The 25,249-nt window shown below is 38.4% G+C and overlaps 1 protein-coding gene across 2 annotated transcripts in view; it reads left to right on the top strand.

The window, feature by feature from the left end:
- LOC137640314 (intermembrane lipid transfer protein VPS13A-like) overlaps positions 1–25,249 on the top strand; it is a 158,496-nt gene that overhangs the window by 88,155 nt on the left and 45,092 nt on the right. For both annotated transcript variants that reach the window (XM_068372947.1, XM_068372946.1), the window contains exons 35-40: positions 2,025–2,187; positions 2,888–3,058; positions 3,914–4,021; positions 7,220–7,321; positions 7,732–7,893; positions 8,229–8,349. In XM_068372947.1, the coding sequence (XP_068229048.1) occupies positions 2,025–2,187; positions 2,888–3,058; positions 3,914–4,021; positions 7,220–7,321; positions 7,732–7,893; positions 8,229–8,349 (827 nt within the window). The remainder of the gene's footprint in view (positions 1–2,024; positions 2,188–2,887; positions 3,059–3,913; positions 4,022–7,219; positions 7,322–7,731; positions 7,894–8,228; positions 8,350–25,249) is intronic.

Here is a 25,249-nt window from a genome sequence, read left to right as displayed (position 1 = left end):
AATGAGTATGAAGATGAACTCTGTATACTGAATATTTTGATATACAGTATGTAGATTTTGTACAATGTCATGTAACTTACATAAAACTATTCTTTGATTTATTCTACATATATGGTATTTTTGTACAGTTTTAAACCTTATTCCAATTATGCAATGTTGACAGTCAAGAATGAAGTATTAAAACTTGCATTGAAAAATTTGAAAATTTCTATTGATGCTTTTCACTGATTTCAAACTCTGTTTAAAAGGCTTTGACAAAGTAGTAAAGATCTATATTTTATCTCATTCAAATTGTTTATGCCATGCAAAATCCAACTTTAAAAGTTACAGTTGCTGGTACAGTATTACAAATTAAATTTTTACTGTATGTGCATGTGCATATTATGATAATATTCTTGTCATGTAATAATCATTAACACTATTGATTCTCCTTCAAGTATTAGTAGTAGGTTGGCTAGGGGATCAGCCACCCGTTGAGATACTACCGATAGAGAGTTATGTGGTCTTTAGACTGGCTAGACAGTACTACATTGGATCCTTCTCTCTGGTTAAGGTTCATTTTACCTTTGCCTACATATACACTGAAAAGTCTGGCCTATTCTTTATATAGTCTCTGTCCTAATACACCTGACAACACTAAGGTTACCAAACAATTATTCTTCTCTCAAGGGGTTAACTACTGCACTGTGATTGTTCAGTGGCTACTTTCCTCTTGGTAAAGTTAGAAGAGACTTAAGCTATGGTAAGCATCTCTTTTAGGAAAAGGACACTCCAAAATCAACCCATTGTTCCATAGCATTGGGTAGTGCCATAGCCTCTGTACCATGGTTTTCGACTGCCTTGTATTAGAGTTCTCATGCTTGAGGGTACACTTAGGCACACTATTCTATCTTATTTCTCTTTCTCTTGTTTTGTTAAAGTTTTATAATTTATATAGGAAATATTTATATTAATGTTGTTAGTGTTCTTAAAATATTCTATTTTCCCTGTTTCCTTTCCTCACTGGGCTATTTTCCTTGTTGGAGCCCTAGGGCTTATAGCATCCTGCTTTTCCAACTGGGGTTGTAGCTTATCAAGTAATAATATTAATAATAATGTACAGTACTGTAGATATAATGCCTCTCTTTGGGAAGCTTGAAGCAATATCCCACTTATACACTGTATAGTCAGCCCTACACCTTCGCCAAGTTGGGTAACAAAATCCTGCGAAGATGAAATAAATGTGTAATATTTATTTGTACCATAGAGTGATTCAGTTCATAACCTCATATCCTAAGTGTGGTTGATATACTGTACACCTTAGATAAGTCACTGTAAATTGTTTTCTCATGGTTTATATCAAGGTATTGTTGTTTAAATTACTTTATAGAGGTAATTGTACATAAGTAACACAGTGACAAAACAGTACTGCATACATTATGATACCTAAGGCAAGAAAACTCATAAGGCGTAAGTCGTTGTCACACCACCCTATATATATGTAGCACCAAAACACTGTTGTTCCTAACTATCACCATTCACTGATACTGTAGTGTATATTACTGTAATGTATGTACTATACTATCATCATTGTACAGCTTAATTAGCTAAGGTGAGACAAAGCCTTATATATATTTGTAAAGAAATCTTTAAGGAATTGATGTACTATACTGTATATTCTAGTGCTATAAATTTACATTCCAGATTGCAATTTCCTTTTCTTTTTTATGAGTAAATAGAATAGAATTGATATATTAGTTTGGTCATGTTATTGAAATCAAGAGTGGGTGTATTTTCATTTGCCTTTCTTGATACTTGCTTTTTGTCTAATTTATATATTCTAAATTTCTATTATTTTCATTTCAATTGAAATTATTTTACAGTGAGAGTCTTGTGGTTTTCCAATTGTTATGCTTTAAAGATAAAATTTGTGTATTTTTATAAACCTCCTATTAATTTGTAAGATATATATGAAATCAATTACAGTAATATTTTATATTACTTTAATTCTGTTTGAAATTTCATTTAGTGTCTTTCTTTTTCAGACATTTGAGTGTTGTAGCCCAGGAATTTTACCTGAAACTAGACAAGGGTTTCATCTCCTCCATGTATGATGCATTAAAACCAGTTCTCCCGAGCCCTTGGTCTGGCACAATCCATACTGAGCTAAAGAAACTTAGGATGCCCATCACATTCCAGGCAATGATGGTAAGTTTGATCTCGGCGTCTTCTTTTTAAGACTAGTTGTGCTGAAGGTATCCAATATGTTTATTTGTTGATAAGCTGTTTGAAAAGCTACACTTTTATACTATTAAGTAGAGGGAGAGAAATGCTGGTTTCAAATGCTATTTTCGGTTGTAGAAAATAGAAAACTTAGTCAAACTGAAGTCAAATTAAACACCATTTCTTTTTAATTATTTAACATTATAAGCAAGGCTAATGTTTTGAACTTTGATATTAGTAGAACTTCAAAAGCTCAAACTTGCAGCAAATGTTTTCATGTTGAACAGGCTGACATAAGTCCTTTTAGAGTTTATATAAGAAATATCTGTTTTAATGTTGTTAATGTTTTTATAATTGTTCATTACTTCTTATATCGTTTAGTTATTTCTTTATTTCCTCTCCTCATTGGGATATTTTTTCTGTGGAGCCCTTGGGCTTATAGCTTCTTGCTTTTCCAACTAGGGTTTAAGCTTAGCTAGTAATAATAATTATAATGATAATAATAATAATAATAATAATAATAATACTGTAATAATAATAATAATAATAATAATAATAATAATAATAATGATAATAATGATAATAATAATGATGATAATGATAGTAATAGTAATAATAATTAATCATTAATCATTAATAATTAATAATTATTATGAAGGTGCTCATTTCATCTAATTATCTTCAGCAACAGACAGATAAAGAAGTAGACGAAGGCCCTGAAGTTGAGCGTGTGTGCATCGCAGGTCTCCGCGTGAAGTTTTCCTTTTCCCCACGGGGAAGCGTTCTCGGAAATCATACAAGACAGAATGATGTCTTGGATTGGTTCCTTACATCTCTTGGTGCAACTTTGACAGAGGTATGTTATAGTTTTTGATGCAGCTCCAAGTCCGTCATTTTATTTGAGAGGTTAGATTTACCAGAATTATTTTTTGGGCTTGAGCCATGTCGTCCTGATGGAAGTTCCTCAAAGGCAGCTCTCTACTTAGGATATTTCTGCAAGAAGGAATGAACTTCCATCAAGATGACATGGCTATCTCACCCAAAAGTTGATTTTTCCTATGTCAGAATCCGTTTTATATTTAGTGGTGTAATTATCTATAGAAATGTGGTGTGTTATATCTTTTGTGTGGATATCTATCAGAGGAACGTTACACACTAACAATATTTAGAACATAACAATATTTAGAACATGGTAGTGACTCTTAATCAAAAGATATGGTGGTATAAAATAGTGACTGTGGATGACTTTTAATGCTACTGAAAACTATTATAGGTTTACCAACTTATATTTTATACCTTTTAAACACAGTTTTGAAGGTTTTATTATTTATACCACTTCTTTTTCTATTAAATTACTTGTTTTAAGAGTAATATAATATTTTGCCTATAATGCCTCAGTACAAATTACCTGGAAATTAAGTTTCTTAATAAGTAAATGGAAAAAAAAACTGTTTCAGACATCCCAATATTGTTATGTTTCTCATAATCTGCTCAAATCATTTTGTTTGAAATGTTGTAAAATGTGTCTAACATAAGGGTATAACAATCTTGATTATGTTAAGGCATTTGGCAAGTACTAAGAACATCCATATTTTATATATTGTGTTTATTTCATATGCAGTAACTTGAAATTAAGTGTGCTGATATTCTACTGAATCTAATCATGTAAATTTAATATGAACTTTGTTGTTTTCATTCTATATTATGGCAGATGAAGAATGTCTCAATTAGTATTGGTCATTATGAGAGGGAGTCCATACCTTGGGACAGACTGATGGTAGATTTCATGGATCATGCTAAACACCAGGTCATCCAGCAGGTGAGTTACATCCACAATTAATTCATTTATCTTCATCATGCAACTAAAAGAATGATACATTGTTACCAAATCACAATTCTTCCAGAACTTGTAAGTCATGTTCCTAAGATTTAATCAGTCATCTGACAAGGGGAAACAAATATAACAGTCAATAGAAAGGCTAGAAACTTTGGCAAAACATTCATGAATTCTGGATAAGCAGCATCCAATAGGTGACAATGGTGATTTTTTAAAATATGTAAAACGGCATTAAATATTTGTGCAACTTTGAAAGACTGGAAGATTTTTTAAGAGAAGAGCAACAAATCTTTTTTGTAAACAGGCCCAATTTTCTTAAAGATGATAACCTGTAACATAAGGGGCCCAGTATTTAAATTTCTCTCCAAGGTAAAGCACCCTCTAATTAAAAAGTGCAAACAACTGCATTTAATTTGGTTATTTCTAAAGCTGGAGCCATATGTTTTCGTTGATTTACTGGCCATTTTAACTGGTCAGTAAATCAACAAAATTGTCTGCAGTTTTGTCATTTTGAAGCAAATGCTATAATTTGTGGCTCAGATGAAAGCTATACCAAATTTTCTTCGATGGCACTATTCACAAGTTTTACGTATCCCAAAAAAAATTTCAAAGAAAATTAAAAGAGACTGCAAAGGACAATGGCTTCTTTAGAGAAATTCATTCCGATGCGTCACTTCTAAGTGAGATCTTTCCAATATTGTCTCAATGGGATTGGATCAGGGTATATGGTCTGTGATCAACGCAGGTGCTGTTGAGGAATGAGGATAGGGGGTGGGGAGATGTAGGGGTGGAGAGGGATAGTCGTAGTAGGAGGCAGCAGACGGGTGTAGGACGGCACCTTGTTCCAGGGGATGTTGATGAAGGAGAGGTCTAATTGGTGAGGGACCTATGGTCGTGGTTCAATCACGCCCCAGTATTCTATACCGATACTCAAAGAGTGAGCGAGCTAGGTTTATTCCTGGCATTCCATGCATCTCGTTTTTTCTGGTATATTCAGCAATAACTATGCCTTAGAAATGGTGCTAGAGGAGCATTTCACTGGGCGACCAAGGTTCCTCACCCAGAAATAGATTTTTCCTTCGTCAAAATCCCTTTTGTATTCCAGCGATGCAGAACCAACTTCTTATCTGTTATTACAGGGAGTGTCCTTAGAAGTGAAAGTTCTAGACATCTCTTTTTTTCATGGGGCCTTTAGAGGAAGGATGGAGTACAACTCCAGATTATCTCCATCTTTCAGGAAATAAGCAAGGAAAGAATCAATTCTCAATTGCCTTTAATTTTTAGCTATGTTCAAGATCTTTTCTGGTTCAGGAGTGGCCGGTAATGGGAAATTTTTGTAGTAGTATTTTTGGACGGCACTACAGCATTGACATATTTAGAACTAATGGGAACTAAGTAGGAAACCCTATTCCAGATAGGGGAACTTCTATTAACTTGAACAGATTTTAGAGAAATAGATCTTCTCCCCCGGGTTTTCCCAGGGAAACTGAATGTCTTGGAAATTAAGCAGGCAAAACCAATTCTTTCAAACGAATGGTCTCTGCTTCTGTTAGTATGTTTAGAGATTTAGAATTGGTGGGGAAAACTGAAAGTGGACATGTCAGTGAAATTGCTCAACAAGGAGATAGAGGTATTTTGCTCATTATTTCCGGATAATTTATCATGGAAAGTGAATACAGTTACCAGTTACTGGACTGGCTGAATCTGGATCTGTACACCTCCGCCAAAAAAGTTGGAAGAATGTTATGTTTTTGCCGCTGTTTGTGTGTTTTTGTTTGTTTGTGAACAGCTTCCTGGCCACAATTTTAATCGTAAAGTAATGAAACTTGCAGGGATTAACTGTTAAGTAAAAAGCTGGAACTGATTAAAATGTGCAAGATCACTGTCAAGCAGAATGTCCACTTCATGTAATCAGCCATAAGTTTGGACATCATTGTCACAGAGACTTCAAACTTGATTCATATTTGAGTGCATGAAAATCCACATCAATTAATACATGTTAAGGTCAAAGATCAAGGTCAAGGTCGAGCAAAAGGTTGAGAAATAAGCTGCCTTGGCAGAGGTCTGCCCGCTACTGAGGGCCCCTCTAGTTTAGTTTTGACTTTAAAAGTAAAATTACCAAGGAGCTGTAGCGTACCTATGCCGAGATTATTGCCATTAATCGTCGGTTTGTCCCAGTACTTTATGAGAGGCCTAAGCTTAGTGAAAGGGAGGAAAATGGGGAAATTTTTTAGTTTTATTAGAAACATCAGTATCAAACCGGGCTTTGAGATAGGCGTAATATGAACATAATTTGAGTATAAAGATAATAAATTTTATTATGAGGTAAGGGGGGGGGGTGGGGAGGTGTAGGGGTAGGGAAGGATAGTCGTAGTAGGAGGCAGCAGACGGGTGTAGGACAGTACCTCCTTGTTCCGGGGTATGTTGATGAGGGAGAGGTCTTAACTGGTGAGGGACCTATGGTCGTGGTTCTATCACGCCCCAGTTTACTATACCGACACTCATAGAGTGAGCGAGCTGGGTTTATTCCTGGCATTCCATGCATCTTTTTTCTCTGGTATATTTAGCAATAACTATGCCTTAGAAAAGGTGCTACAGGAGCATTTCACTGGGCGACACAGGTCCCTCGCCCAGAAATAGATTTTTCCTTCGTCAAAAACTCTTTTCTAGGCCGTATTGTTTCATCAATGCTGTAATTCAGTAAGGATTAAACTAAAGAGGTTGATGTGCATTAATCTTACATAAATTACTCTTGATTCTAAATTATGCTAAGTGATAAAAAAACACCATAATAAAGCTGATAGTTAGTAGTGGATGTAGAACGGCACCTCGTAGTAACAGGGATATTTGAAGAGGAGATATCTAAATGGCACGAGACCTCTGATAGTGGTTTTCACGCCCCAGTTACTATGTACCGACACCTAATATAGGTGAGCGAGCTGGGTTCATCCATGGCATTCCTATGCACTTTTTTCTCTGGTAATATATAGCAGTTGTATACCTTAGAAATGATGCTAAAGGAGCATTTCACGGAGCAGCACAGGTTGAGCCCAGAAAATGCTAAATGATAAAAGAAACACCTTAATAAAGCTGATAGTTATTTGGAACACTCAAGGTATAGGGTTAAGATATTGTGGTTTAATAACTGTATAAGTTTGTAAGCTTGACTTTTCCTTACAGATTTATGTGTTGGTGTTGGGATTGGACATTCTAGGCAATCCATATCAGAGACTAAGAGATTTGTCACAAGGTGTTAAAGATCTCATTTATCAACCAGCTTTAGTAAGTACTTCCAATATACTTTTCAAGATTCTGAACAGTTATTTAGTTTTTCAACTCAAATATATTTGTTTTTAACCCTTTTACCTCCAAGCTATTTGGAATTTTCCAACCCTTAACCCCCAGGCGTTTTCTTTTTTAAGCACATTTTGCAATATATATTTTTTTAAATAGCTCTTACAGCCTTAATTTTCATCATAGAGAGGTCAGGTTGGTCTCATTCTTTTGGAAAATGCCTGAAGTTTCTCATAAAGTTATCAAAAATATTAAAAAAAATTTAAATAGCAGTATTTTGCAAGGACGTACCGGTACGTCCATGGGGGTAAAGGGATGAGATTTGTGAAACGTACCAGTACGTCCATTGGGGGTAAAAGGGTTAAAGTACCCTGTGCTAGCATTTTCTTTCTCTTCAGGGTATCATCGAAGGGCCTGATGAATTTGCGGAAGGAATAGCTCGTGGTGCGCAGAGTCTAATGGGTCACGTTGTTGGAGGTACAGCGGACAGCCTTAACCTTATCTCCTCTGCTATTGGAAATACAATAGTCAGTCTTACTTTTGACCAGGAATATAAAAAGGTATGTTAAGCTATACTGTACAAGTGACATGTTACATCACTACAAATTTATAATTACATTACTATAATGCTTATCAATTCTTCAAATTATTTCACAATATATTTTTTTCTTTGTAAATTAAATGTCTTAACATGAAATTGACCATTCCATAGTCAAAGAGATTTCTATTTCAGTGTGGCAAAAATATATTTTGTTGGATATATTGGAAATTTGTATAAGATCCTGTGTCAACCAGACACCTTGCTTTAATTGATATTTCAATATATTCTTTAGATAATATTTTGATAGTTACTCATCATAGATATCAGTTCAATCCAAATATCTCTTCCATAAAGAAACGTCGGCAGAGACTAGTGATACAGACATCAGTGCCAAAATCCCTTCTGTATGCGGGTCAGACGTTCGTAATGGGAGTGGTTTTGGGTATTTCAGGAGTGGTTGTCAAACCTGTTGCAGGTAGGTTGCAAGGAATATCCTCCTAGCGTAATTTTTGTAAGTACATTTATCTACAGTGCTGCATTTTAAGAGGTGATATCTGTTGAAATTTCTTTGACTTTTAACTTGTTTTTAAACAGGAAATATTGGCGCGGAACACTTATACCTTCTATTGTAATTAACAAGCACCCCTAATTGACAGGTTGACTCAGAATCTGATAATGAAACCTGCTTGGTAAATAGATCCATGTTCAGTCGTTAGGCCAAAATGTACACCAGCATAATTAAAGCAATTAGTGATGCCTGGTACCTGGCAATTGAAATCAGTATTTTAAACAAACTACACCTTAAATTCTCAATCACAAAAATCAAAATAATTCTAAATTGCTGATCTAGTGAAATCATTATTGGATTCTTAACACATTATTGTCCTTGTCCTGTAATAATGTTTATCTTTCATTAGAAGACTTTTCAATATTTGATTTGATAGGTTGTAGCTATAAAACATTTGTGAAAAGGATATAATCTCTAATATGGTCGACAGTAGCCTGATGATATTAAAGACTTTAGTGAATTAATAAGTCATGAAAGGTGAATGAAATTTATTTGTATTTCACATTAAAATTTGTTATCAGTAAGGCTGTGGACTTAGATGAAGAGTGCTCTTCTGCTTCAAGTCATTATGATCAGTATATCTTTTACTGTACCAAGTTTTAGAATATAAGGAAGTGGAATTAAACTGATTTATTTAAATACTGAAAGAAGAATTGTTTTCAGTGCCATTATACTTTGATAAATTAGAATAATCTTTTAGCCATAGATTTTAATTAGAATGTTTGAAAATCCCTTTTTTTTTTAGAAGACAGAATAAGAAAAATAGCACCCTTTGGTAGGTGAGTGTCACAATGCATTAAACTTAAACCATCACTAACCTTAACTACGTAGTATCTCATAGGTGACTCTCCAAGCACATAAAATTAAACCCATTTTTAATTTAGACCATATAGTCTTCAACAGGTTTATGACCAATTACATGAAACGAAAGCCATTGTATCTGATAGTGGATTGCGTAAACAATGAACAAAAACCCTGGTTTAATCTATACAAAATACATGCACCGGAGGATAGAGGTATTATTATATATGATGGAACTGTGGTGATGAATTTGAAAATCTTATACATTATAGAAAATTCATATGCTCCAAAAGAATAGGCTTTTACCTCCATATAAATGTCATTGAAAATATCGTCAAATTATCTGAAATGTCATTTCCGGTTGTTTTTAAGAGGCTATTTGACATTTAGATACCGTACGTGTGGACCTCTTCACATTTCTCTACACAAGGTTGGCCAACTTTTATTATGGATAGGTCTCACAAACTCCACATTAATCAGGTACTTTATTTACTTAAGAAATTGGTAAGCAATAGACTTTCTCGTATCTTGGTCCTCCCTTAAGAGCAATAAACATTATTTTTCAATCATCTGAAGTTCCTTAATATTAACTTCTGTAGTATGTAAGACATTTGTCCTGTAACTGCGTATGAGAATTACATCCTGCGCATTTCACTTGCTAAATCCATTCAGGAATTCTCCGGGTTGGGTTCCTGCATCTGATGTGGCCATTCTCTCCAGAGGTCCCTATTCATTGCCATCTGTGCCAGCTGCTGAAATGTCTCGCCTCGATTTGCTTTCTTGAAGGTTTTCACCCATGAATCTCTTGGTCATTCCCTCGGTCTGTTTCCGGCCATTCGTCCATGAGAGGAGATAAATGATAGGGCAATGGCTGATGATATTCTAACCAAAGATTCATCTAAACCTAATAAACTATGGAAAAGGTTAAGCGCATGGAACTTATAGCTAACTTAAGGGGTATATCATACCCAATAAACATTTACAGCTGCTAAAATATCAGTCCAAGGCCCTTTGCGTCTATAGGCGTAGGAGGAGATGATGATGATGAAAATATCAAGTCTCCAGCACTGACTATCAGAAACTGGCAGTCAATAGATCTTTTCTTTTATGAAGATTTCATCTTGAAAACTTAGCTGCCAGGTCAGTATAATATCTCAGAATCATTTAGCTTTGATATATCTTTCTTTCTAACTTGTTTAGAAGGATGAAAGGAAAACTTTCTTGTGTCAAGTTGAAGTTCTGAATGTATACCTTCACAGAGTATCCAATTCTTGGTTGCTGAATGCTTTTTGTCATATCTTCAGGCCTCCCCACCTAATCTCTTAAGAGTACAGTTGCCCTCTGACTTGAAGACTATTAAAAAAGATTCTGGTTCTGTCTGAGAAGTATGCTGTGTACTTAAAAAATTAGTACACAAAAGTTTAAGCTTAGGCCATGTTAGCAATGTTCATGCATGCCTCATTGGTTGATTAAGTTAAATTTACAATCCACCTTATTCTTCTTACTTCCAAGAACCTTTAGAGTGTTTTGTCATCAGTTGAATAACTGTTATTGTTGCAGGTAAAAACCCATTCCCTACACCACAAATATATCAAATTCTATCACCTCGGTTCCCATTTATTATTTTGACCGCTTTCTCAGACTGGCACTTTTGTCGACATTGGCTGTTTCACCAGCTTCCCTGAAAGATCATACCACAGCTAATTGCTCACCACATACAATTTATATTTCAAGTGATTCTACATCCTCTTGTGATTTGAATACATGCAGACATATCCGATGCTGGTATTGTTTCTACTTTGTCTGCCGTTTTATGTAGACATTTTGCTCAAGTAAGGCCACCATGTGCACTTTATGAATCTACAGAATTTTTTGTACCAGATATCAAGTTTTGTAGATATAAACTTCAGTTAGGTTGTGGTGGCCTATTGGAAATGTCCCAACATGGTGTTCTGCTGGATTGAAGATTGAGTCCCTCTCAAACTAGATAGTTGCTTCTAGTGTCTGCAACCTCACCATCCTCGTAAGCTAAGGATTGCGGGTCGGGCGTTTGGGGGGGAAGCTTTATAGGTCTACCTGCTGAGTCATCAGCAGCCATTGCCTAGCCTTCCCTTGTCTTGTCCTAGCTTGACTGGAGAGGGGTCAAGGGTGCTGATCATGTGGACATTTGGTCTGTCTTTAGGGCTTTGCTCTGCTAGGGGACTGTCACTGTTCTTTGCCTCTGCCATTCATGAGTTGCCTTTAAACCTATAAATACTATACTGCTTAAGCAAAGATGCCCTTTCAACTTGAGAAATGAAAAGTGAATATGGGAATAAGGTGATGAGGGTCTTATCTTTGCTGGAGAAGCATCCTTCAGACTCCTAAAGTGCAAGTGCTTAGCTTTGTAAACTATAAATATACCCAACAATTTAATACCAAAGTAATGGGATACAATAAAAAAGTAATTTTGACTTGTAAAACTGAGGAATAGTTATAATTATTTCTCTGAAACTCCCCTGATCTTCATATTGCTTCTCTCAAGAAGCAGTTTAAATGTTGTGTCTACCGTAAAATAAAAATTTCCCATTTTCTTTCCTTGTACAATGCCTCCCCCTACAGTTATGTATTTTGAGCCAATCTGGAGATTGATGGCAGCTATCTGAGCATGGTTACATCACAGTTTCTTTGTCTTTCAATTCTCTTTCCGTGTTTACCAGCATCACACATGTTTATTTGTTTACTACCCGTGATCCAGATTGAACCTATCGTTATGATTTTAGGTTAATTAACATTTTAATAGGGGATGTCTTTTTCTGGAATGGCTGTGAATGCTGGTGAGAGTGGTTATAGCAATTTTGAGACTGCTTGTCGTCCAGAGGAGGGAGTTTTGTTTTATTATTCTGAGAAATGTTGTTTGCTAACAGTTCCTATGAGCATCATCATCTCCTCCTATGCCTATTGATACCAAGGGCCTCGGTTAGATTTCGCCAGTCGTTCTAACTTGAGCTTTCAATTCAATATTTCTCCATTCATCATCTCCTACTTCATGCTTCATAGTCCTCAGCTGTGATAGACTATGACTATTATAGCTGATAGTTTTATTTTTTTTTAAATATAAAATTAGGTTAATGTTTCGTTCAGGGGAAAATCCAGAGCATACTAAGATACTTTAGAGGATGTTTAAATTCCACTTAAGCTATTGTGGAGCAATTTTGGGTTAATAGTAGAGAGCTTCTTAATCTTTTACAACTTTTGCTGTGTTTGTTTATCTTAGAAAGTCTATGAGCCTTTGAACAAGGCAGTGCATCTAGCCTAGCCTGCCCTGTTTTAAACTCCGGGCTAACTTCTCAAGTTTGGCCTAACGGTTCTAATACGCTAACCAGTAGGATCCTGATGATCTACAGCTCAAACAGAGTCCCTGTCATCTCTATGCTAGCCTCAAACTCTCGAGTTACTCCAGGTTCTTATGTTGCGTAACCCTCGCATTTCCATCAACCGGTCCCCTGTATATAACCACTTGGTTCAGAGATCAAAGACCAGACTGGCAGCTGGTTTCGATCTATCACGAAATGCAGATTAGACGCCTACTTTCTATTCCTTTAGAATAACTCTTTCTTATAGAATTTGGGTTTCATCTTATCAGGATTGTTTTTTGTGCTGCATTTTATGAGAGCAGTCCTCAGTATTGAAAATATGGTTTGTTTGAAAAATTTTGGTGCGGAATTTGTGGGAGTAAACTTTCTTATGATTTAATTTTTAAATATTTAACTTAGCCGGTGAATATATATAGCTGCAACTCTGTTGCTCGACAGACAAAAAAACTGTAAAAAACTCGCCAGCGATCTCTATACAGGTTGCGGGTGTGCCCATCAGCGCCAACTGTCGGCCAGATACCATACTCAATGTAAACAAAGACTCAATTTCTTCTCTGTCGACGTGTCGACAAGACGTACTTTACTCGCTGTTGAAACCTGGAGTTTTTCCCATCATATTTGGTGAAGTACCTTATTTTGGTTTTGAGCTTTGGCTGTGCAGGGTTTTTCTTCAAATAAATCCTTGAACTCTTTTTTGTATCGGATTCATTGTTGATGACTTAGATCGTTTTTTGGAATTTTCCCTTGACCAATTCAAAATGGCTGACCTTTCACAAGTTCCCAAGTTTAGAAAATGCAATGCTAGGGACTGTTCTAGGCGTCTTCCAAAGGCTTCTCTCGACCCTCACACTGTTTGTTCCAATTGTCGGGGTAAAACCTGTCAATTGGAAGATCGGTGTGAGGAATGCGTGGGCCTTTCGGAATTCGATTTTATCGAATTTGAGAAGTACACACGCAGGCTAGAGAGAGATAGATTAAGGAGAAGTTCTTCTAGGTCGATAGATTTTTCCTCTCCTCATGTCCCTCAACCTGTTCCTTCCCCTGTAGTGGTTGTTCCTAACCCCCCTCCTAGCACTCAGGAACCATCGATGGCTGACATGATGCGTGCTATCCATGCCTTGGGGGAGAGAGTTGAGTCCCTTGCAAGTGACCGCAATCAACTCATGGCGGATGTTAAGGAGCTAAAGTGCCAAAGTGCCGCGGGAAGTGATAAAGTGCCTAGTGAAAGTGTTGTGAACAGTGTTGCGCTTGAGGGTTCGTCTGTTCGTGCCTGTCGTCCTCCTAGTCCGGGACCTCTTGCAAGCTCCCAAGCCCAGGGGAGAAGCAATGTCGTACGACGCATGGGTTCGAGAGGCCTTGATCAGCGAACAGACGTTCCCTCCATGGTATCAGGCGTATCTCCCCAAGATCGCCCCTACCTACGTAAGACGAGAGAGCCCGTTTTTACCTCGTCGTCCGAAGGTGTTTCTCGTAAGAAACTTTGGACCAAGGTCTCACGACCTTTAAAACGTAAGTCGGTCCCTTCAGGACAAGTCCAACGTCCCGGTTGTAGCCACTGGGTCAGTTCGGACTCGTTGCCGTCATTTGATGACTGCTCACCGCCTAAGAGAGGCAAAGCGGTACCGCCTCAGTCGCTAACCCCGTCTGTTGCCGCACCTGCTCCCGTAGACCCTAAATGGGTTTTGCTGCAAGACATGCAGTCCAAGCTTGCGTCCTTGATGGAGGACTTTAATGCGGAGAAGGTTGCTGCTGAACCTTCTGGCCAACAACCTTCCAAGCGGTCTGTTGTGCGTCCTGTTGACGCTGAGGTTACCTTCTCGCGTCTACCAGTTGAGGTGGTTCCTCCTCCGATGCGACCCAGTGTGGGTTGCCAGCCGCATGTTGACGTTAGGCGACGCACGGAGGTGGTTGTTGACGTTCAGGACGTTCAGCAACCATCAGAGGTGACTTGTTTTGACGCGGTGCGTCAACCTCCGCAACCCGGTTTGGTGTTGACTGCACAACCCAGACGGTCTAGACAGTCTCGGGTGGACGCTGTGCGTCCTCGCGGGTGACCGGAATTCTTGCCGCATACATTTTCGCCGTAGGACTTTTTGTCACAGACTTTTTGCCGTAGGAATCTTTGCCACTAGGTATTTTTGCCGTAAGGAATTCTTGCCGCAAATTTCATATTACTTTTATCATTTAAATGTATATGAAAGAGTTGACCTATAAAAAAAAAATAAGTATAGTGGCCTACATACATACATCTAATGCGATGGATAGTCTCTGATAATTAGCTCTTACTTATGAAGTTTTAAACAAGCAGTTTTAGCCCATACATACACTCCACTGGTCTTTGATAAATAGCTCGTGCTTCTAAAGTCTAAAACACGTTGTTACATACCTACTTGCATACATACATACACACATACATCTATGTATGTATTTTTAAAGTTGGAAAATATTTAAAATAACAGTAACTTTTTTCGGCTTAGAATAGATTTATGTTCCATTATTCAAGCCCTTCACAATGCCGCATACTGTGAAAACTATCCGTGGAGGCGAAAAGTTAGTTGACGATAATAATTTCGTATACAGAATCGACAGAACATTAGAAAGTAAAACTTATTGGAAGTGTGAAATTAAAAACTGTAAAGCAAGAGTCCACACACTTCTGAAAAGTGAAGGTGATATAGCAATATGCAAAACTGTTGGTGAACATAGCCATTCCGCTAACCCAACAAAACCAAAAGTGTACTCCACCTTAGCAAAAAATGAAAGAAAATGCTACTAATTCCCAGTTGTCTGCAAGATCATTTATTGCCAGTACTTCTGCTAGCTTAGATGAAGCGGGATGTTATCTTATGCCATCTAATGCAACTTTGTCTCGAAATATTAGGAAATGGAGGCAGGTTCATGTACAGGCTCTTCCTATTCCTAATGCTAGAAATGGCTATGCAATTCCTGAAGACTTTACGCGTCTCGAAAGTGGCGAAAACTTTTTATTATATAACAGTGGCGAAGATGACGTCAGCAGAATCTTAATATTCGGCACCCATTCTGGATTAGATGACCTGGAAAATCTCAGACATTGGGCTTGTGATGGAACATTCAAATGTGCCCCTGATATATATTATCAGCTATATACATTACACATTCTTATAGATAACGTTAGTATATCACGCATATTTGCCTTACTTCCTAACAAGTCTGCGGAGACGTATGGAATATTTTTTGGGGTTCTCAAGGAATTGCGTTCAACTTTGCAACCTGAAACTTTGATGACTGATTTTGAAAAAGCAAATTTTGATAGTTTCCAAAATTATTTCCCAAATGTGAGTGTAACTGGATGTTTGTTTCATTTAGCTAAAAATATTTTTCGAAAAGTCTGTGAATTTGGCCATAAAGTGCGTTACCAGAGTGATTCGGAATTTAACACCTTAGTCAAATGCTTTACAGCACTTGCATTTGTTCTTTCTAGTGACGTTATTAGAGCACTTGAGGAACTAGTTGACAACGATGCTTTGCCTCAGGACCTGGTATCTTATTTTGAGACGTATTATTTTGGTGGGGTAAGAGGCAGGGGCCCTCATAGACGAAGAGTCGGTCCAACATTTCCTGTGGATATGTGGAATGTTTATGAACGGACTTTAAATAAGTTTGCAAACACCAATAATAGTTTAGAAGGGTTTCATAAGGCCTTGCAAAGTTCTTTTACAAATATCCACCCAAATATTTGGCAATTGATTAACCTTTTGAAAAACGAAGAGTCGAGCATAAAAGAAAAGATTTGATATTGAACGCGGCGAAGCATCTCACATGAAGAAAAAGTCCAAAGATGTTTATGTACTAATACAAAGAATTGTTTCGAGATATAATTTTCAGCGTAAAGTTATTGCAATGAATTTGCACTCATTCTAAAGTTAAAGTTTTTTTATTTTTAAATATTTTGAATTTTAAATAAATAAACCTTCTATATTGTAATACCTTTGTTATTGATTTTATTTTGACAATGATGAATATTTGAATATTTATTGTAACTTCAATTGCTCTTAAATTTATTACTTGTTTTAAATAAATAAACTTTCAGTTTTATAATACACTATTATTCTCATACCCTTTTATACTCATAATTTAGATATATTTTATTAATTATACGGCATTCATGTATGTAGTAGAGTGTATGTATGTATGCTAAAAACTGCTTGTTTAAAACTTACTAAGTAAGAGCTAATTAGATGTATGTGTGTATGTATGTATGTATGTAAGAAGGTATGTATACTTTTTGTTTATAAACAACTTGTTTTAAATTTTAGAAGCACGAGCTATTTATCAAAGACCAGTGGAGTGTATGTATGGGCTAAAACTGCTTGTTTAAAACTTCATAAGTAAGAGCTAATTATCAGAGACCATCCATCGCATTAGATATATGTATGTAGGCCACTATACTTATTCTTTTTATAGGTCAACTCTTTCATATACCTTTAAATTATAAAAGTAATATGCAATTTGCGGCAAGAATTCCCTACGGCAAAAATACCTAGTGGCAAAGTTTCCTACGACAAAAAGTCCGTGACAAAAAGTCCTACGGCGAAAATGTATGCGGCAAGAATTCCTAGAACCGTCCTCGCGCACCCATGGTTGTTGACAGTTCACAGACTGTGCAGCAGTTCCATGACGTTGCGTCCGGCTCCGTCACGCATGCATCAGTGCGACCGGACTCAGCGAGCCAGACGTTGCCCACTCCGTTGCCGTTTCCTCATCAGTTTTCGGATGAGGAACTATCAGATGAGGACGTTGCTGAACCACAAGACGATCAACCTTCAGAACTGGACGAGCCTAAGGCAACTCAACCATCATTTGACTTTAGAAAAGTCATGGCTGTATTCAAGGAGTTGTTTCCGGACCACTTTGTTTCTGTGGCTCCTCGTTCTCCTCCGTCAGAGTTTGTATTAGGAGTGCCCGCTACCGCACCTGCCTTTACGAAACTCGTTCTCTCACGCTCATCCAAGAGAGCTTTGCGGCTGTTAGGAGACTGGTTAGAGTCTAAGAAGAGTTTAGGGAAGACAGCATTTGCCTTTCCCCCATCTAAACTCTCTTCTAGATCGAGCGTCTGGTATGCCACGGGAGAAGTTCTCGGCTTGGGAGTTCCTGCCTCTGCCCAGGGCGACTTCTCAAGTCTTGTAGACTCTCCCCGCCGCCTTGCCATGAGACGCTCGAAGGTTTGTTGGTCACCATCGGACCTGGACCACCTTCTTAAAGGGATATTTAGGGCTTTTGAAGTCTTTAACTTTTTAGACTGGTGCTTAGGAGCCCTGAGCAGGAAAATCTCTTCGGCAGATAAGGATATTTCCTTGCTCATTATGTCCTGCATGGACAAGGCCGTCCATGATGGGTCCAATGAGCTAGCTGCCTCATTCACGTCCGGAGTCCTGAAGAATTGAGAGTCTCTCTGTTCTTTCCTGTCTGCTGGAGTTACGCCATGCCAGAGATCTGAACTTCTCTTTGCTCCCCTTTCCAAGTGCCTGTTTCCTGAAGTCTTGGTAAAGGAAATTGCCGCATCGTTAGTTCAGAAGGACACCCATGATCTAGTTGCGTCCTCGGCTCGCAAAGCTCCCCCTTTGCCTACATTGTCTGCTAGACCGAGGATAGACACTCCAGCGTCTCGTTTTATTCCGCCCTTTCGTGGCAGAGCCTCCAGCAGAGGAGGTGCTCGTGCCGAAGGGAAACGAGGGAAGAGGAAAGGACCCAAGTCCTCCAAGGGCAGAGTCTGACTGCCCGCAACTTCAGACAGCAGTGGGAGCCAGACTCAAGAACTTCTGGCAAGCCTGGGAGAAGAGAGGCGCAGATCAACAATCTGTGAAGTTACTCAGAGAGGGGTACAAAATCCCTTTTGTACGCAAACCCCCTCTAGCGACGTCCCCCATCGATCTCTCTCCCAGGTACAGAGAGGAAGAAAAGAGACAAGCCCTGAAACTGGAAGTGTCTCTTTTGCTAGAGAAGGGAGCGGTGGTCAAAGTCTCGGACCTTCGATCACCGGGATTTTACAACCGTCTCTTCCTAGTTTCAAAGAAGACAGGAGGTTGGAGACCGGTGCTAGACGTCAGTGCTCTGAATGTCTTTGTCACAAAGACGAAGTTCTCCATGGAGACCACAAAGTCAGTCTTAGCAGCGGTCAGAAAGGAAGACTGGATGGTCTCGCTAGACCTAAGGGACGCCTACTTCCATATCCCCATTCACTCAGACTCCCAACCTTTTCTGAGATTCGTCTTCGAAGATGTGGTTTACCAGTTTTGGGCCCTGTGCTTTGGCCTAAGCACAGCTCCTCTCGTGTTTACGAGGCTGATGAGGAATGTAGCCAAATTCCTCCACTTATCGGACATCCGAGCCTCCCTTTATTTGGACGACTGGCTTCTCAGAGCCTCTTCCAGTCGTCGCTGTCTGAAGAATCTAAAGTGGACTCTAGATCTGACCAAGGAATTGGGACTCCTAGTCAATTTGGAAAAGTCGCAGCTGGTCCCATCCCAAACTATTCTGTATTTAGGGATGGAGATTCACAGTCTAGCTTTTCGGGCTTTTCCGTCGGCCCCCAGAATAGATCAAGCCCTGCTATCCATCCAGAAGATGCTGAAGAAGGAACGCTGCTCAGTCAGGCTGTGGATGAGTCTGGTAGGGATGCTGTCATCCCTGGAACAATTTGTATCACTAGGAAGACTACACCTCCGTCCTCTTCAATTCCATCTGGCTTTTCACTGGAAAAAGGACAAGACGCTAGAGGCGGTCTCGATCCCGATTTCCGGAAAGATAAAGTCTTGTCTGACTTGGTGGAAGGACAATATCAACCTAAGAGAGGGTCTTCCCCTGGCTGTTCAGACTCCCAACCACGTTCTCTTCTCGGACGCATCGGACTTGGGCTGGGGCGCGACACTGGACGGTCGGGAATGCTCAGGTCTGTGGAACTCGAGTCAGAGGAGCATGCATATCAACTGCAAGGAGCTGTTGGCAGTTCATCTGGCTTTGAAAAGCTTCGAGTATCTCCTTCGAGGCAAAGTGGTGGAAGTAAACTCGGACAACACCACGGCCTTGGCGTACATCTCCAAACAAGGAGGTACCCACTCACTGACGTTGTACGAGATCGCAAGGGACCTGCTCATCTGGTCAAAAGGTCAAGACATCTCCCTAGTAACGAGGTTCATCCAAGGCGACTTGAACGTCATAGCAGATTGTCTCAGTCGGAAAGGGCAAGTAATTCCAACCGAATGGACCCTCCACAAGGATGTGTGCAAGAGACTTTGGGCCACTTGGGGTCAACCAACCATAGATCTCTTTGCAACCTCGCTGACCAAGAGGCTTCCAATCTATTGCTCCCCAGTCCCGGACCCAGCAGCAATACATATAGATGCCTTCCTCCTAGATTGGTCACATCTGGATCTCTACGCATTCCCACCGTTCAAGATTGTCAACAAGGTACTGCAGAAGTTCGCCTCTCACGAAGGGACAAGGTTGACGTTAGTTGCTCCCCTCTGGCCCGCGAGAGAATGGTTCACCGAGGTACTTCGATGGTTAGTAGACGTTCCCAGAAGTCTTCCTCTAAGAGTAGACCTTCTACGTCAGCCACACGTAAAGAAGGTACACCAAAGCCTCCACGCTCTTCGTCCGACTGTCTTCAGACTATCGAAAGACTCTCGAGAGCTAGAGGCTTTTCGAAGGAGGCAGCCAGTGCGATTGCTAGAGCAAGGAGAGCGTCTACCATTAGAGTCTACCAATCGAAGTGGGAAGTCTTCCGAGACTGGTGCAAGTCAGTTTCTGTATCCTCGACCAGTACCTCTGTAGCTCAAATAGCTGATTTTCTCTTATACCTGAGAAAAGGACGTTCCCTTTTAGCTCCCACTATCAAGGGCTACAGGAGCATGTTGGCATCGGTCTTCTGGCATAGAGGCTTAGATCTTTCCAACAATAAAGATCTGCAAGACCTCCTTAAGTCTTTTGAGACCACCAAGGAGCGTCGTTTGGCTACCCCTGGATGGAATTTAGACGTGGTACTAAGATTCCTCATGTCAGACAGGTTTGAGCCGTTAAAATCAGCCTCCCTGAAAGATCTCACTCTTAAGACTCTTTTCCTGGTATGCTTAGCCTCGGCTAAAAGAGTCAGTGAGATTCATGCCTTCAGCAAGAACATCGGATTTTCGTCGGAAAAAGCTACTTGTTCGCTGCAACTTGGTTTTCTAGCCAAAAATGAGCTGCCTTCTCGGCCTTGGCCTAAATCTTTCGATATTGCCAGCTTATCGGAGATCGTAGGCAATGAACTAGAAAGAGTCTTATGCCCTGTTAGAGCTCTTAAGTTCTAGTTAAAGCGTACTAAACCTTTACGAGGCCAATCTGAAGCTTTATGGTGTTCAGTTAAGAAACCATCCTTGCCTATGTCAAAGAATGCTTTGTCATACTTTATCAGATTGTTAATACGAGAAGCTCATTCACATCTGAGTGAGGAAGACCGAGCTTTGCTTAAGGTGAAGACGCACGAAGTTAGAGCTGTAGCAACTTCCGTGGCCTTTAAGCAAAATAGATCTCTGCAAAGTATAATGGACGCAACCTTTGAATAAACTTCTGGGATATAATAAAATATATAGTTCTAAAATGACTATATTTAACAATATATCTGGTTGTTTACATAGTTAAATAATGGAAAGCAGTAAGCCGAGTTGCCGTTCCGAAGTCCTCGAGAATATTCAACCACTCAAATTACCAAGTGGTCGTTTGCAATAATATTCTCTTCACCATATATCCCTTTATTCAACACTGACCTGAAATTTATGAAACAATACACTGTAAAAGGATATAAAACAGCATCTAACCCAACGCAAAAAATTTCCCTTAAGAAAGTTCGAGCTATATAAAGAAAACAACTTGACAAATAACAAGCCAAGCACGATAATCTACTCGAATTTATATTAAAGGTGAAACAGTGAAAATTGCGTTTAAAGTTGATAAAATAGACCAAATACAGTATAATTTAAAATGTTCAAGGTCAAATTATATTAAATATTAATAGCAGACACGCTGGCTGCCACAATTCATGAATGGAATTGTTAACTGTTATAAATTAAAGCATACTGAGCGTGCATAATCACCAAGTTACTCACATCTTATATCAGCCCGGCAGGAATAAAGCTGCACTTTAATGGACGAGGTGGTGTGGTAGTCTCAGGGGTTCAAACTTCCGATATACGGAATAATACCCGGTTGCCGTCTCCATGAGCCCCATCGATGTCGCACTTATATATTACTTTGAGTTCATGAGGTTAAAAAAATCCAAATCCAGAGCGAAGATAATTCCCGGATAAAACCATAGGATCGTTGATCGGCCGGATATATGTATAATGATGGATCGACAAACCTCTCTCCACTCAGCCTCACGTTGAACTGATCTACCAGAACAAAAGAACTGGAACAGACTTCTGTTTTCTTTAATGTAAACACTCAATTGGTGATCTCGGTAGTTTACTAGCTAACTAGATTGTAAGTAACTGTGACAACAAGCTCAGTTTAGATTCCTCTAAAATAACAGAGATCACGAATTGTGTATTTGGCAAATTAAATAAATATAAAGCAATTTTCATTTTCACACCTAAGTAATGGAAGTATTTGATTAATATGCAAATAAAAAATGAAATTACTTTTCATTTTCCACACAACCTATTGGAGAAGCAAGTCAGTGTTCGCGTCATTTTACTTGAAAGATGTCCAGTCTCTTTACGAGAACTGCTACACACTGGGACCATTTGTAGCAGCGAGTGCAGTAGTGGGTGAGGGCTCAACCACTACAATTCCCTAATTCCATATCCTTTTAATCTGTCTCTTGAAATGTTTTTTAATGTTGTTTTTATGGGTTGTCCGGAAGGCTAAGAAGCCTTTCGCATCCTGGTTGATTTGGCGGGTGGTCAAAGTCATTTCTTGAGAGCGCCCAGATTAGGGGTTTGATGAGGTCCTGTTGTATGGGTTGCAGCCCTTGATACTTCAGCTCCTAGGGGTCTGTCAGCATCCTAAGAGGATCGCGAGGCTCCGTAAGGAAGACGTACTTATAAGGCAGAGTAATCGTCTAAGTCGACTTCCTTACCAGGTACCTATTTATTTTGTTTTTGTTATATTGATAACTTCTAAAATGAAATAAAAACTCTTAGCTCATAAGATGTAAACATATTTAACTGGTCTCTACCCACCACCCTGGGTGTGAATCAGCTATATATATTCACCGGCTAAGTTAAATATTTAAAAATGATATTTTAATTATAAAATAAATTTTTGAATATACTTACCCGGTGAATATATAAATTAAACGACCCTCCCTTCCTCTCCAATAGAGACGCAGTGGGATGAGAAGAAATTGAGTCTTTGTTTACATTGAGTATGGTATCTGGCCGACAGTTGGCGCTGATGGGCACACCCGCAACCTGTATAGCGATCGCTGGCGAGTTTTTTACAGTTTTTTCGTCTGTCGAGCAACAGAGTTGCAGCTATATATATTCACCGGGTAAGTATATTCAAAAATTTATTTTATAATTAAAATATCATATTTCTCTACTCATTCATATAGATGTAAACTCAGATTATGTCTAACTTTTCTTATGTTTAGGTTTTTATACTGAACAATAGCCAACACTATGATGAAGTTACACAGCATTTTAATAGTGGAGTTCTAAGACATGCATTTTGTTCCCATTTTATTTTAGACTACCAATATTGGTATCAAAACGCTGTATTGTGCTTGTTGGTCTGAATTTCAGTCTGAAGTGGTAAGAGCAATTAAAAACAGTTGAGATAACAAAAAGTAGGTTTTCTTATTTTAAGAGAACAATTGTCTTCATGTGACAAAAACATCTCAAATTTATTTTGTACATTTTTATTACATTGTAACAGGAGCTTTATTTTTAGACGGGGATAGTTATGTAAATTAACAAATGATACAAACCAAACAATATTTTACTTTGGTCTTCATTGCCTCTTTGTAGAATAAAGATTAGCCCTCTCACTTTTTGACATTTCATTGGTTATTGTTATAGCTATAGTCAATTCTTTTTAGCGAGGCAGATTTGCACCAACTCACAGGGGTGCCCTTTTAGTTCGAAAACGTTTCCTGATCGCTGATTGGTTGGACAAGATAATTCTAACCAATCAGGTAGCAGGAAACTTTTTCCAAGCTAAAAGGGCACCGCTGCGAGTCTGTGCAAATGCTCCTCGGTAAAAAAAAAAAAAAAATTGAGTATAGTGGGTGAATGTTATCTCAAATTTTAATGTCAAGGTTTCTTCAAATAAGATCACATTTTATTTACCATATTTCATCAGTTTAAAATCTTGGTTTAGAATTATGCTTTTATTTTTTCATGTTCTATGTGGAGGTTCTTTGATTGTCTGTTTATTGTTTGTCATTATTGGCATTAAAGGAAGAGGTTTTAAACAGACTTATGTAAGTTTGGTAAAAGGTATTTGTTTGCTATGGATAGGATAAACAATGAAAAATTACACTTAAGAAAAGTATGCCAGCTAATGCTACTGATACAGTACTCTAAAAGATACTGAAAAATATTAATCTTTTATTGAAAGTAAACATGAAAGTCTCAAATATGACATCAGGTGGCTTCAAAAGGCTAATATGTAGTATCCGGTAGTAACTTTCTCGAGCTATGTTTAAACAAATAGTCATCGCAAATTTTTTGTAAGTACTGTATCTAGATTGCATGTTTTTCCATTTAGATTTTCAAATTTTAAATTTAAACTCGCCAGTTGTTTTGTATTTGTAAATACTGTAGTATAGGATTTTCTGTAGATCAAAAAGATCTCTTGTAGGATTTTTCAAAAAGTTCAAACAAAATTTCAATATGTTTAAAAAAAAACAAGACATTCAGTCAAGTACTATACCTGTAGTTTTATGCTTTCACCATATATGTATTGTCTTGCCAATTCTCTTCATTTTGTATACTGTATACAGTAGTACTGAACCATATTTCCTGCATGGGTGCTTACTCCCTATTGACTCCCTACCCCCTCAAAGCAAGTAGCAATTAGTTAAAACCTCCCTCATTTTTTTGATATTTGCTAATATGAAATTTCTTTCACCGACATAACCTCCTTTATAAACCTCCTGTCTTTTCTCAATTCCCTTTTATGGTGCTGGTTTTCGTGCTGGTGGTGACCTAATTGGTGTCGGTGATGGTGGTGTGGACCTTTAGCTTCAGGTAATTGATGGCTGTCTGTTTTCTACTCTCTCTCTCTCTCTGCTTTCTGTATCTTGATCACTGTACTCTCCTCTCCTCATCTGTTCACATCTGCTTCACAGGACCACTGGCATGCCAGTATTTTCCCCAGTTTTCTTAAGCCGTGAAAGTAATTATAGGAATTTGTAAAGTATGTAAACCAGGTTTCTTTAGATATTTCACTTCTAGAATAAAGCTATCTTCAATTAAAAGTTCTTAGTGTTTGTGTTTTAGGTTAATCTGTTTATTAAATCTGCCAAACATTATAGTACTGTACACTGTAAGCAACAAAATTTCTTCTCCTTTGTGCAAAGATGGAATCAGTAGCACGCTAGAGGGTAAATATCGTTACTTAATATTCAGGCTTATGAGTAGCTTAGGTCTTTCACAATTAGTATACCATGTCAGTGGCCCTTC

Source organism: Palaemon carinicauda, chromosome 4 (genome assembly GCF_036898095.1).
Source record: "Palaemon carinicauda isolate YSFRI2023 chromosome 4, ASM3689809v2, whole genome shotgun sequence".
Classification (NCBI taxonomy): Eukaryota; Metazoa; Arthropoda; class Malacostraca; order Decapoda; family Palaemonidae; genus Palaemon; species Palaemon carinicauda.
The sequence above is the reverse complement of the archived record's forward strand: the minus strand, read 5'-3'. Positions and strand labels throughout refer to the sequence as shown.